Source organism: Neomonachus schauinslandi, chromosome 16 (genome assembly GCF_002201575.2).
Source record: "Neomonachus schauinslandi chromosome 16, ASM220157v2, whole genome shotgun sequence".
NCBI lineage: Eukaryota > Metazoa > Chordata > Mammalia > Carnivora > Phocidae > Neomonachus > Neomonachus schauinslandi.
In genome coordinates, this window is record NC_058418.1 from 9,756,736 (window position 1) to 9,770,983 (window position 14,248).

Consider the following 14,248-nt stretch of genomic DNA (forward strand, 5'->3'; position numbering starts at 1 on the left):
CTGAGTCCTGTGGATGTGAGCTGATTTGAACAAAGGGTCTCTGCAGATGTAATTAAGGGAAGGCTCTCAAGATGAGATCATTTTGGATTATCCAAGCAGCCCCTCAACCCAACAGCGAGTGTCCTCACAAGAGAAAGGCAGAGGGCGATTGGACACAGATAGTAGAGGAGAAGCTTCGTGAAGACCAACACAGAAACTGGAGTGATCTGGCCATAAGCCCCAGGAATGCCTGGAGTCACCAGAAGCTGCAAGAGGCAAGGAAGGATCTCCCCAGAATCTTCGGGGGGCGTGGGGAGTGTGGCCCTGCTGCCAGACACCTGGATTTAGGATTTCCAGCCTCTAGAACGGTGAGAGAATAAATTTCTGTTGTTTTAAGCCACCAAGCAGTTTGTGGTACTTTGTTAGGCAGCCACAGGAAATGAATACAATCTATTTGGGGGCCTGTCTCCTCCACTCCAAAGGCGGAGTTTCTGAGGCTTTCAGATACCATCTCTTCCAACCCTCCATCACAAGAAGAAACTGAGTCTAGGCAAGGGGGCGGAGCCAGAACCAGACCTCAGCACTCCCCCACCTTCCTCATCCAAGATTCAGAGGTCCCTGTGGAAACTTGCAGGGTATTTTGCCTGTTGGAAAAAATATATAGAATGCTTGTTGAGTTTTCTTTTAAGGCAGTGGTTGAGAACACAAGCTTTGGTTGGAATCCTGGTTTGACTGTTTGTGTGGCCTTGGGCAAGAGAGTAACTTCTCTCTGCCTCAGCTTCTCCCTCTATAAAATGGGCATAATGAGATAAGTCATCTTAGAGGATTGTGATGTACAGTGCATGAGAATCAATCAACTTTACCATTTGACACAGTCCTGGAAGTCTTTGCAAATGCTATAAGACAAGAAAAATAAATGAGATGGAAAGATCAGAAGGCAAGAGAGAAAACTGCCATTTGGATCATCTTCAAGGAAAAACTAAAAGGATTAGCAAACTGTTTTAGTATGAGAATTTGGCCAGATTGCCTGTTAGAAGGCCAACCACCAAATATTTGTGTTAATAGAATTTTATCTGTTATTAAAAATACAAAGATAGGGTGCCTGGGTGGCTCAGTTGGTTAAGCGACTGCCTTCAGTTCAGGTCATGATCCTGGAGTCCCGGGATCGAGTCCTGCATCGGGCTCCCTGCTTGGCGGGGAGTCTGCTTCTCCCTCTGACCCTACCCCCTCTCTCTCACTCTCTCTCTCAAATAAATAAAATCTTTAAAAAAAAATACAAAGATAGTTGGAAATCTTTTGTTTTGTTTTGTTTTTAAGATTTTTAAGTGAACTCGGGGCACCTGGGTGGCTCAGTCGTTAAGCGTCTGCCTTCGGCTCAGGTCATGATCCCAGGGTCCTGGGATTGAGCCCCACATCCAGCCCCCTGCTCAGCGGGAAGCCTACTTCTCCCTCTCCCACTCCCACTGCTTGTGTTCCCTCTCTCGCTGTCTCTCTCTGTCAAATAAATAAAAAAATCTTTTTAAAAAAAAGATCTTTAAGTAAACTCTACATCCAGGGTGGGACTCAAACTCACAACCCCAAGATCAAGAGTCGCAAGCTCTTCTGACTGAGCCAGCCAGGGGCCCAACAGTTGTAGGTCTCTAACCAACAATGTTTAATAACAGTAATCATTTAGAAATTATAATAAAAATATGGAGTTAACAAACTAGAAAAATACCACCTGCATGGACACTGGTGACTCGCAGATTTTTTTTTTTAAGATTTTATTTATTTATCTGACAGAGAGAGACACAGTGAGAGAGGGAACACAAGCAGGGGGAGTGGGAGAGGGAGAAGCAGGCTTCCCGCAGAGCGGGGAGCCCGATGCGGGGCTCAATCCCAGGACCCTGGGATCATGACCTGAGCCAAAGGCAGATGCTTAACGACTAAGCCACCCAGGCGCCCCTCAGATTTTTTTTTTTTATAGAGTGTATTTATTTATCTGAGAGAGAGAGAGAAAGTGCGAGTGGGGGCAGGAGCAGAGGGAGAGGAACAAGCCGACTTCACACTGAGCCAGACACGGGGCTTGATCCCACAACCCTGAGATCATGACCTGAGCCAAAACAAAGAGTTGGATGTTCAACCGACTGAGCCACCAAGGTGCCCCCTTGTGACTCTCAGATTTTAGTCTTGAACCTGGAACTCCCTTCTATCTCTTTGACCTTCCCCCTGGGATGTCGCAAAGGTTTCAACAACCTGAGGAGGCTCAGCCAGAATTCTCATCTTTCTTCCCCAGTCTGCAATTCTGGTTCCTGTTACTGCTAGTCCCTCAAACTTAAGCTTTGCCATTGACTATCTGTCACCCTAGTCCAGGTTACCATCTTACTGGTAGTCACTTTCTCACTGGTCTTCCTGCTTCCATCCTTGCTTCCCCTACAGTTCATTCTCCACTCAGAATAAAATCTAAAGTATTAACTGTAGCTTTCAAGGCCTTACAAAATCTGGTCCCTTGATTGCTTAGCCTTGTGTTTTTCAAACTCACCTAGCCAAGTTCTTACCACAGGATCTTTGCACAAGCCATTCCTACCACCTTGAAAGCTCTCCCACCCTTAACCTAGCCAATTCCCATTCATTCTTTAGGTCTTTTATTTTATGTGTGTATGTAGGTATGTGTGTATTTATTTATTTAAGTAGGCTCCACACCCAACTGTGGGACTTGAAAGCACAACCCCAAGATCAAGAGTTGCATGCTCTACTGCCTGAGCCAGCCAGGTGCCCCTTTAGATCTCTTCTTAAATGTTCCTTTGACAGAGAAACCTCTCCTGTCCTCAGTTGAAATGATGTTCCACATTCTCTTCTTTTTTTAAAAGATGTTATTTATTTATTTGACAGAGAGAGAGAGCACAAGCAGGGGGAGTGGGAGAGGGAGAAGCAGGCTCCCCGCCGAGCAAGGAGCCCGATGCGGGGCTCTATCTCAGGACCCTAGGATCATGACCTGAGCTGAAGGCAGACGCTTAACCGGCTGAGCCACCCAGGCGCCCCAATGTTTCACATCCTTGTCCGTTATATAACACTTATCAGGTGTATATGATTATTAGTTCAGTGATTTGTAAACTTTTTGGTCTCAGGACCCCTTATGCTCTTAAAAATTATTGAGGACTCCAAAGAGTTGGGATTTTTTTTTCCTTCAAAGAGTTATTTTTAATGTGCATTATATCTTTCCATATTTATTGCATTATAAATTAAAACTAAGAAATTTAAAAAACATTTGATTCATTAAAAAAATAAATAATTTAAAGAGTCAAAACTAAAAAAAAAAATTAAAAAAAGTAATTTAGGGGCACCTGGGTGGCTCAGTTGGTTAAGCATCTGCCTTCTGCTCAGGTCATGATCCCAGGGTCCTGGGACCAAGCCCTGTGTCAGGCTCCCTGCTTAGCGGGGAGTCTACTTGTCCCTCTTCCTTCTGCCCTTCACCCCTGCTCGTGTGCGTTCTCTCTCTCTCTGCTCTCTCTCTCAAACAAATAAATAAAATCTTAAAAAAAAATTAAAAAAAATACAAGCTAAAAAAATAAACAATTTCATGTCAACATAAAATCATATATTTTTTAATTGAAATAACCATATACTCCAAAACAAGAAAAAATTTAATGAGAAGAGGGACATCGTTTTATAATTTTTGCAGATCACTTTAATGTCTGGCTCAACAAAAGAGAGCTGTGTGTCCTCCTATCTGCTGCTGTGTTAAGTGTGATATTATACAGACTGCACTGTGAATGTGAAAAAGGCAGGTAAGTGTCTTAATATTATTATAAACATCTTAACCTCTTGAACCCCTTGAACGAATGCTGGGGAACCCCCCCCAGGGTTCCGTGGACTGCAGTTTGAGAATCATTCCTTAGCTTCGGGTTCAATAAAGCCTAGAGACAGTATCCTGGGAAACTGAACACCTTTGGGGACCAGGTGACCTGGTTCAAAAGAAAGCTCTGACTACGAGCAAGATGAGCTTTATGTTCTCTGAGCTGAGATACTCTCTGAGCTCAGATATTCTCTGAGCTGTGGTTTCTTCATCTCTAACGTGGGGATAGTAGTAAAATAGTAAAAGCACCTCTCCCTACTAAGGTTATAGTGAGACCCAGAGGAGATGACTCTCCGACTCATGTCTGGCATGTAGCATACAATAAACATTTGCTATTATAATTTGGGAAACATCATTTTATTACCAACAATTTTTATGCATGTAGTTAATTTCCCCTGAGGCCTGTCTTGTGCTGGGCAGTGCTAGGGACGGGGTGATGACTGAGACAGGCGTGGCCCTGCCCTTGTGGGTCACAGAGTTTTCATTTGTGAGGGACTGACCTTAGCACCAGGTCCCGAAGGGACACAGGGACACGAGTTCTTAAAAATGGGGAAACAGGCAAGGGCATTCTAGGCAGTGGGAGGAGCATGCAAGGAGCCGTAGAGACGGGGACAGCTCTGGTCTGGCGAACTGGCGAACGCCAGGTTATTGCGTTTCTCTGCCCCCAAGATGCTTTGGTCCTGTTGTTGGTGGGAAATAGGTGTGCATATTTGGGGTGTTTTTTGTTGTTGTTGTTGTTGTTGTTTTGTTTTGTTTTAAATATCCCTTCCTTCCCAACCTCTCTTTTTGTAAAAAGTTAGTTCCTGGAGGGGCGCCTGGCTGGCTCAGTCCGTAGAGCATGCGACTCTGGATCTCAGGGTCGTGAGCTCAAGCCCCGCATTGGGCATAGAGCTTACTTAAAAAAATAAAGTTAGTTCCTTGGTTCTGGGCCCTTCGGGGGAAGTCCCACCTCTGATCTAACCTCAGTCTCTCGTGCTGCAGATCCTCCCTTTTGCTGCATATCCAACCCCAGCGACCGGTGCAAACTTGGGACGGCCCGGCAGAAGGGGTGCCCGGGACAGCGCCGGGTCGCGGCCGGGCGCCTCCACTGCCCCCCATCCGGGGGCCGCCGCTCGGGGCCGGGTGAGTCAGTCCCCGGCGGCTCCCGCGTCATGCAGGCCGCTCCGCTCGGCGCTATTTCGGGCTCCGGGCGCTATAAATAGAGGCTCGCGGAGCAGAGCCGCCCCCCTCCGCTCTGGCCCCCCTGCGTCCCCAGCCCCGCCGCGCGATCGCCGGGCCGCGCGTCACTGCGGCTAAGTTTAGAGGCGGGTGGGGAAGCCGGCCTGGTCACTGCGCCCCTCGGCCGCACCCCCGCTTCCAGAGCCTTCGGATGGCGGCCCTGTGCCCCCTGCCCAGAGTTCCTCCGGCGGAATTAGGGGCGGGGGTCCCAATATTCTCCATCCCCACTCCAATGCCTCCGACGCGCAGAGGAAACTCAAAGTTAGGATTAGGGGAAGGTTTGGGACTGGAGCAGGGGCCAGATTCGAGAAGTCACCCGGGGAACTGGAATTGCAGGTGGGATTTGAACTTGGAGCGTTTGGAAGGAGACGCGGAATCAGAGTGAGGACAGGTGGAATACTCAAGTTCTCAACTCTGGGAGCCGGGAAGCTTCGAATCCAGGATCCGAAAGTTCTGTTGGCGAATCGAGTAGAAATCAAACTTGGAAATGATGTAGAACCGAGGGCAACTTTGCCGCACGCGAACTAATACTAACAGGCTCAGCGTCACATTAACCGCACGCGGCGGGGCCTTTGTCGAGTCGGAAGTAGCGAAGGGGCCGCCTGCGCGGGGTCTTGTCCCGGGGCGGGGCGGGGGGATTCTGGAGGAGCAGCTCCCCGCCTCCCTACACCCCAATTCCTCTTGCGGGGCGCCATCGCCCCCTGGCGGAAAAGGCTCGAGTTGCAGGTTTGTTTGGCAATTCCATTCCCCAAAGGGAGAAACTAAGTCCCGCCCAGGTTGGCCTCCTTCTAGAATACACTCTCTTGCCCTTGGATTTCAGGGATACATTTCCATGGTCCTTCTCTGTGTCGCTGGGGCCGCAGTCCCCTCATATGTCAAATGACCTATTGATACCTAAGGGGAAGATTATTGTGAGGCCTTAGCTCATAGTTAAGTGCTCAACCTATTTTGATGGGACTCCAGTTGGTGGCAATATTTTTATTATTTATAGAGCTCTCATCCTGTGACAGTGTGAGCCCCCCTCCCGCATCACCTGCTTCACAGCACCGTGCTTTATCTTCTTCGTAGCCGGGTGGCCGCCTGAAACTATGATTTGTGTGCTTCTTTCTCATGGTGTGTCTCCTCCGTGAGACCATCAGCTCCACAGGGCAGGGACCTGGGCCGACTTGTTCACCGCTGCGTCTCCGCTGCCTGGCCCATAGTACGTGCTCAATATGTAGGTATTCGAGGAATGGGTGAACCGTCCATCTCAATACAGTTCGCTGTGGTCTTACTGAGTCCTCAGCAGTACAGATGGGGAAACTGAGGCTCCCAGCAGTGTAGTTGCTTGCTATAGCCACAACAGCTCCAGCCCCTGCTGTCCAGGACTTGGTTAGGGCTATTTTATATATATGACAAACTCAAATAAAGCACCTACTGTGTGCCAAGTACAGTTTTAGGCACGTTCCTCGTAACTCATCCTCGGAATCCATCCACTATTGTTATCCCCATCTTATTTATTTATTTGTTTTTATTTTTTTAAGATTATTTATTTATTTATTTATTTATTTGACAGCAAGAGAGAGAGACAGTGAGAGAGGGAACACAAGCAGGGGGACCGGGAGAGGGAGAAGCAGGCTTCCCACCGAGCAGGGAGCCCGGTGCGGGGCTCGATCCCAGGACCCCGGGATCATGACCTGAGCCGAAGGTAGACGCTTAACGACTGAGCCACCCAGGCGTCCCCCCAATCTTATTTATTTTGAAGTAATCGCTACATCCAACGTGGGGCTCAAACTCACAGTCTGGAGATCAAAAGTCGCTCGCTCTACTGACTGAGCCAGCCAGGCACCCCATCCCCAATTTTGAGGTGAGCAAACTGATATACAGAGAGAAGCTGAGTTACTGGTACAAGGTCACACTGCTAGTAGATGACCTTGGGGGGGAATTACACCCAGTGATGAGCCTGCATAGGTAGGAGGGAGAATGAGGGGAATGGTACGCTTCCTATCAGCGACCCAGAAGCCAGGGAGACAGAGTACCGATATCTTCTAGCTTTGCAAGAAAAATAACTAGGAACCCAGAATCGGAGGTTCCAATTGTGAGGACGAAATGAAAGTATTTTGAGAGTAGCAAGACTCAGAACGTGACTATGCAGAATGCTCTCTGAAAGAATTAGAAGTGAATGGACTCTAGCAAGTAGTAAAATAAATTTAGAAGGAAGAAAGTTACAAAAAGTAACAGAATTGTTATGGGTTGACTGCTGTCCTCCAAAAAAGATACGGTGGAGTCCTAACCCCTGGTACTTCAGAATGTGACCTTATTTGGAAATAAGGTCTTTACATAGAGATAATCAAGTTAAAATGAGGTCATTAGCATGGGCCCTAATCCAATATGACTGATGTCTTTATAAAACAGGGAAGTTTAGACACAGAGAAAAGACCATACACAGAGAAAAGATGGCCATCTACAAGCCAGGAAACTCCTGAGGCCTGGGAGAGATCCTTCCCTTGTGCATTCGGAGGGAACACAACCCTGCCAACACCTTGACTTTGGACCTGTAGCCTCCAGAACGGTGAGACAATTCATTTCTGTTACTTAAGCCACCCAGTTTTGGGTACTTTGTTACAGCTCTCCTAGGAGACTAATACAAAACTGTATTTATGAATCAATTTTACAAATAAAAATTATTTATAAAAAACTTTTATAGTAGGCTCCTAACAAAAGCTGGAATCATTGAGAGATGGAGACAATCAATATATTCAGGTATATGAAAAAGATGCCTTTTAATGAACCCATCAATTGGGGCGCCTGGGTGGCTCGGTCGGTTAAGAGTCTGCCTTTGGTTCAGGTCATGATCCCAGAGTCCTGGGATCAAGGCCCACCCCCCACCCACCCCCGTGTTGGGCTCTGTGCTCAGCCAGGAGTCTGCTTCTCCCCCTCCCTCTCCCTCTGCCTGCCACTCCCCCTGTTTGTGCTCTCTCTCTCTCATGCTCTCTCCTTTTCAAATAAATAAATAAAATCTTTTTAAAAAATTAAACCATCAATTCATTGAAATTCCAATCTCAATCTCAATAGGATTCTTTCTGGAAGTAGAAAAGCAGCTGGTACAATCCATCTAGAAGAGAAAAGGTGTAAGAACAGTAAAGACAGGTTTGAAACTGAACAGAGGGGACTTGCCTGATGGGATCACAAAACGTATCAAAATAAAATCATTAAACAGTACATCATGGAGGCAAGGAACAGATGGAACAGATAAAGAGATTAATAAAACTTAACAAATGTCAGAAATAGACCTGTGTATATATGGGAATTTGGTTCATGATAAAGGTGAAATATCAAAATTGGGGATTGATTTTTTTAAAAAATGGTATTGGGACAATTGGCTGCATTCATCATAAATTCCTACTGTAGTGCATTTTCAAAAATAAGTCTTATATAGATTAAAGACAGAAACAAAATCGAGACTCTGAAAGTATTAAAAGTAATTACAGGGGCGCCTGGGTGGCTCGGTCGTTAGGCGTCTGCCTTCAGCTCGGGTCGTGATCCCAGGGTTCTAGGATCGAGCCCCGCGTCGGGCTCCCTGCTCAGCGGGAAGCCTGCTTCTCCCTCTCCCACTTCCCCTGCTTGTGTTCCTTTTCTCACTCTGTCTCTCTCTGTCAAATAAATAAATAAAATCTTTACAAAAAAAGTAATTACAGGATATATTTATGACCTTGGGGGTATGGCAGGTCTCTTAAACAACACACCAAAAGCCAAAGTCAGCACCGAACAGAGTGATAAACAGGTGTGAATAAACACTATGAATTCTCTGTGACATAAATAAATAAATAGTTAAAATACAAAGTACAAGCTAGGAGGGAATACTTAGAATATACATAACTAAGAATTAAAATCGCAATCCATAAAGTACTCCACAAATTAAGACTAATAAAAAAAGGCACACAACCCCATTTAAAAAAATGGGCAAAGGATATGAGCAAGCCATCCACAGAAGACAAACACATAAGACCAATAAACTCACAAAAAGATGTTCTCTCTCCTTAGTAACCAGAGGGCCGCAAGTTAGAACAGTGTAATACTGTTCTTTCGGGAAATGACTAATTCTAACTCATCAACCAGGTCTCTGCTCAGATGTCCCTTCCTCCAGGAAGCCCCTCCCTACCCTGGAGCTGGGTTGGGCGGCCCCTCCTCTCCCCTCCCCTCCCCTCTCCCCGGCGGCCGTCTGGGGTCTCCCATCCCAGCCTTGCTCACTCCGCGGGTCGTCACTGTTTGGGAACTCGAGTGTGTCTCTCCCACTGGACTGGGAACTCCAGAAGGACAGGAGGGAGCTATGGTTGTCAGTGGTCACTGCTGAGTCGCTAGCACTGCCCGGCACACGGCCGGGAACAGAGGAGGCGCTCGGGGTGTACGGGTGGAATGAGAGAGTGAATGAATGTGGAAACCGAGGCCAGGTCAATGGGCAGAGCTGGGATGTGAACCCAAGTCTGGACTGAGAGGAGGAACCTAATTTGATCTCCCGTCATTTTCCCTCCCACTGAATCCTGTCCGGAGGCCGAGCACAAGGAGGTGCCTCATAAGGGCATCGAAATTGAACTTCTCGGCAACCAGGGACGTTCAGGCGGCTAGGTCGACGGCTCTCTCCAACCCAGACCTCCGCAGTCCTCCAGGACCATAGAGAGCTGCGCGGGGACCGCCCCTCTCGAAGCTCTACCCCTCTGGGGAACGGTGAGGGCGGGATCGAGGGCTAGAGAGGCCGGAAGTAGGGCGAGCCCGGGGACGCGCTGGCCGCGTCGGCGGTGGGACGCCTCGGTCCCTCTCCGGTTTTTTACTCGCGGCTCAGGGGCAGGGAGGTGAGTCCTCGCGGCGCTCCGACAGTGGGGCTGGGTCGAAAGGGGCGGGTGGGGAGAGGCGACCGGCAGCCACAGGAGCCAATCAGTCGTTGCAGTGTCTGAGAGATGGACGAGATGGAGCGAGGGGAGGGTATCAGGTGCGAGCCCTGGGGGCGGGGCGGAGGGGACAGAGGCTGGACTGGGCAAACGGAAGGCGGGGAACAGTGAGGGCGGGGCGAATAGACAGTGGGGCCCTCGAGGGGCGGGGCTAACGAAACATCTGGACCGGTAAGGGGCGGGGCGAGCTGAAGGTGGCGGCTCCGTGTGGGCGGGGCTTTAAAGAATCTAGGGCACTGGGTGTTTGGAACTTGATGCTGTGGAGCCCCGGGATTTTTGGGGCGGGATAGCTGGGAGTGGGGGTTCCTGCTGGGAGGATGGGAATGCCGGCGCTGGTGTCTCACTCGCACCCGCCGCCATGTCTTCATTTTCAGGCCTCAGAAGAACCTTGGGATGGACGAAGAGGGAGTGCGGCAGCCCTCCGGGCCACCCACGAGGAAGAAATTCTTCATACCGCTGGGCGAAGATGAGGCCCCTCCTGCAGGGGTAGGACGAGGAGATGAGGAGAACACTGGGGAGATGGGAGCCACGGAGGTCGCTGAGCAGAGGGACGTGAAATGACAGTGAACAGACAGTAAGGGTGTAGACAGAGAGCTGGTGAGGAGGTGCCTGCAGTGGGCCAAGGGAGAGAAGGTGGTGGCCGGGACCAGTGCAGAGGCTGAGGAGTGGGGAGAAGGGGCTCGATTTAGATTTTGACACTCTCTTCCCCTGCACAGGTCAAGCCCTTATTCAAATCCACCCGGAGCCTGCCCACCGTGGAGGCCTCACCTCAGGCAGCCCCTCAGACGTATGCGGAGTATGCCATCTCGGGACCTCCAGGAGGGGTTGGAGCTCCACACCACAGGGGGCCAGAGCCCCTGGCAGGAGAGACCCCCAATCAGGCCCCCAAACCGGGGGCGAAATCCAGCAGCATCATTGTGAGCCCCCGCCAGGTGAGGAGGGGATGGAGAAGTGGGGCTTTGAGGTTTCTGGTGGGAAACACGGGTTATGGTGGGGAGTTCTGGTGGGCAGTGGAAGGAAGTCTGAGCTCTGGCCTTTTTTTTTTTTTTTTTAAAGATTTTATTTATTTATTTGACAGAGAAAGACACAGTGAGAGAGGGAACACAAACGGGGAGTGGGAGAGGGAGAAGCAGACTCCCTGCCGAGCAGGGAGCCCGATGCGGGACTCGATCCCGGGACTCCAGGATCATGACCTGAGCTGAAGGCAGTCGCTTAACCAACTGAGCCACCCAGGCGCCCCTTTTTTTTTTTTTTAAGATTTTATTTATTTGTTTGACAGAGAGACAGCGAGACAGGGAACACAAGCAGGGGGAGTGGGAGAGGGAGAAGCAGGCTTCCCGCTGAGCAGGGAGCCCGATGCGGGGCTCGATCCCAGGACCCTGCGATCTAGACCTGAGCCGAAGGCAGATGCTTAACGACTGAGCCCCCGAGGCGCCCCTGAGTTCTGGCCATTGTGCTCTGGGCTGGGCCCCTCTTTCATAGATCCATTCAAGTACTGCGTGTGGGTTGAGATTGCTCCATGTCATATTGTTTTGTTAGAACAAAAGTACCATAGACTGGGTAGTTTAAACAGCAAACATTTATTTCTCACGGTTCTGGAGCCTGGGAAGTCCAAGATCAAGGCGCCGGCAGTCAAAGTGTCCGGGAAGGACCCTGGTTCATACACTGCTGTCTTATTGTGTTCTCAGATGGCAGAAGGGGTGAAGAAGCTCTCTGGGGTCCCTTTTATGAGGGCGCTAGTCCCATTCCCGGGGGCTCCACCCTCATGACCTAATTGCCTCTTCTCACCTCCTAATACCATCCCATTGGGGGTTAGGATTTCCACATGTGAGTTTTGGGGGGGACACAAAAGTTTAGTCTATACCACCCTGACTCTTCTTTTTGGGGGTGTGACCGCGTTAGTGCAGCTATATTTCCTGTCCTCCGGGTTTGTTGTTTCATTCAAAGACGATTTCTTGAACGCAGGCCCGAGTTCGAATCCTGCTCTGGCATGCAGCAGCTGTGTGATCTTGAGCAAGTGCCTTAACTTATCTGTGCCCTTAAAATGAGGTTTCGTCTGCTTGTGATCACACTGAGGTACCAGTTTACTCCCATGAGGATGGCTCTCATCAATTGGCCAAAGAAGGGTCTCGAGGCTGTGGAGCAATTGGAACCCTCCTAGGCTGCTGGTGGGAATGCACAATGGTGCAGCTGCTTTGGAAAACAGTCTGGCAGTTCCTCAAACACTTAAACATAGAGTTACCGGGGCGCCTGGCTGGCTCAGTTGGTGGAGCGCGTGACTCTTGATCTCAGGGTTGTAGGTTCGAACCCCATGTTAGGTGTCATTACTTTAAAAAATATAATTTATTTTAAAGGTTTCATTTATTTGCGCGCGAGAGAGAGAGCAAGCTGGGGGGGGTGGCAAAGGGAGAGAGAGAACCTCCAGCAGACTCCCCGCTGAGCATGGAGCCTGACACAGGGCTCGATCCCATGACCCTGAGATCACTACCTGAGCCAAAACCAAGAGTCGGATGCGTAACCAACTGAGCCACCCAGACATCCCCCCCCCCAAAATAAAATCTTTAAAAAATAATTAAATAAACATAAGAGTTACCAAATGACCCAGCAAGTCTACTTCTAGGTAGATGTTCAGGAGAAATGACAACATACATCCGTATAAAATCTGGTGCCCGAGCAGTCCCCACAGCTTTGTTCCCAATAGCCAAAAAGTGCAAACAAATCACATGTCTGTCAGCTGACATCTGGCTCCTTTCACCCAGCATAAGGCTTTCAGGTTCCTCCACGAGGTAGCGCATGTCCAGGCTTCCTTCCTTCCCTTTGCGGGCCCAATAGCATCCCAGCGTATGGAGGCGCCCTGCCGGGGTTCACATCCCTCAGCTGATGGGCTGTCCGTTGGGCTGTTTGTACTTGTTGGTTATTCTGAAGACGCTGCCCTGAACATCTGTGTTCGGGTTTTTTGGTAGACGCGGGTTTTCAGTTCTCTTGGGGATTTATGCAGGCTAGGTCATGGGATGACTCTGTGTTGAGCTTTTTTAGGAACTCCCAAACCATTTTATCCAACGAGGCATCATTTTACGTTCCCACCAGCAGTGGGTGGGGGTTCCAGTTTGCCCAGATCCTCACTACCTGTCCTTGTCTATCTTTTTGACCGTTTTGGCCATTCTAGTGGGTGTGAAGGGAACAAAGGATTCCTTTTTTAAAAAATATTTTATTTATTTATTTCAGAAAGAGAGCACGAGCAGGGGGTAGGGGTAGAGGGAGGAGCAGACTCCCTGCTGAGCGGAGAGCCTGACGCGGGGCTTGATCCCAGGACCCTGAGATCATGACCTGATCCGAAGGCAGACGCTTAACCGACTGAGCCACCCAGGCATCCCAAAGTAATCCTTTAAAAATGAAAATAGGATCCTGTCTCAGGTAGACATCCCACCTGGAGGAGGAGGAGGAGGAGAGGAATGTGTCCATGACCAGGCTCTGGTCTCTGGATGGTGGGGCTGTCCCCGAAGGAGGAGGGGCAGGTGTAAGGGCTGATGCTGAAGGCACTTGGGATGCAATGAGGCAGACATCCTGAAGGAAGTGTCCCGCAACCCCAGGACACACACGTGGGGCCAGGGGAGAGGGCTGAACTGGAGAGATTCAGGGACCCTTTAGTTAAGGCCCAGGGCTGGGGGGAGGGGCCTAGGTCAGAGCCAGAGCACCAAGGACATTTCAGGCTGAGGAGGTAGACTCTGAAGAGGAGGAGGACAGGCACAGGCAGGGAGCAGGTGGCGAGGTGTTGACAGCGATGGGGGAGGGGGGCCCTGGGGTGGCAGTGGTCCCAGGGCCATCCTGGTTAATGGCTTTGGCCCTTCCTCCGTCCCCAGAGAGGCAACCCCGTGCTGAAGTTTGTGCGTAACGTGCCCTGGGAGTTTGGTGACGTGCTTCCCGACTACGTGCTGGGCCAGAGCACCTGTGCCCTGTTCCTCAGGTGAGCTCTGAGGGGCTGCCGCACCTTCCAGAGACCTGGGAGGCCTGGGAGGGTATGCCCCCGTGTTTTGGACCATTCAGTGGGAGACCTTTGGGTGCCCTGTTGGCTCTAGGCCTCGGTGGGACCTTGTGTGGGAGGAAGAGGTCTTCGCCTGGAGGTGCCCAGAGCAAGAAGAGCTGCGGGCCCAGACCCTGGGTCTGAGGGAGGAGGAGGCTGGGGGCCTGGACTCCTGGGTCTGAGGGAGGAGGCGGCTGGGAGTTTGGACTCCTGGGTCTGAGGGAGGAGGGGCTGGGGGCCTGGGCTCTTGGGTCTGAGGGAGGAGGGGGC

At 50.2% G+C, this 14,248-nt stretch overlaps 1 protein-coding gene across 1 annotated transcript in view; it reads left to right on the plus strand.

The window, feature by feature from the left end:
* The first annotated feature begins 9,923 nt into the window (after positions 1-9,923).
* ERCC1 (ERCC excision repair 1, endonuclease non-catalytic subunit) overlaps positions 9,924-14,248 on the plus strand; it is an 18,415-nt gene continuing 14,090 nt past the window's right edge. The window contains exons 1-4 of the mRNA XM_044922047.1: positions 9,924-9,998; positions 10,332-10,443; positions 10,674-10,889; positions 13,818-13,921. Of these exons, the coding sequence (XP_044777982.1) occupies positions 9,967-9,998; positions 10,332-10,443; positions 10,674-10,889; positions 13,818-13,921 (464 nt within the window). The 5' untranslated portion in view covers positions 9,924-9,966. The remainder of the gene's footprint in view (positions 9,999-10,331; positions 10,444-10,673; positions 10,890-13,817; positions 13,922-14,248) is intronic.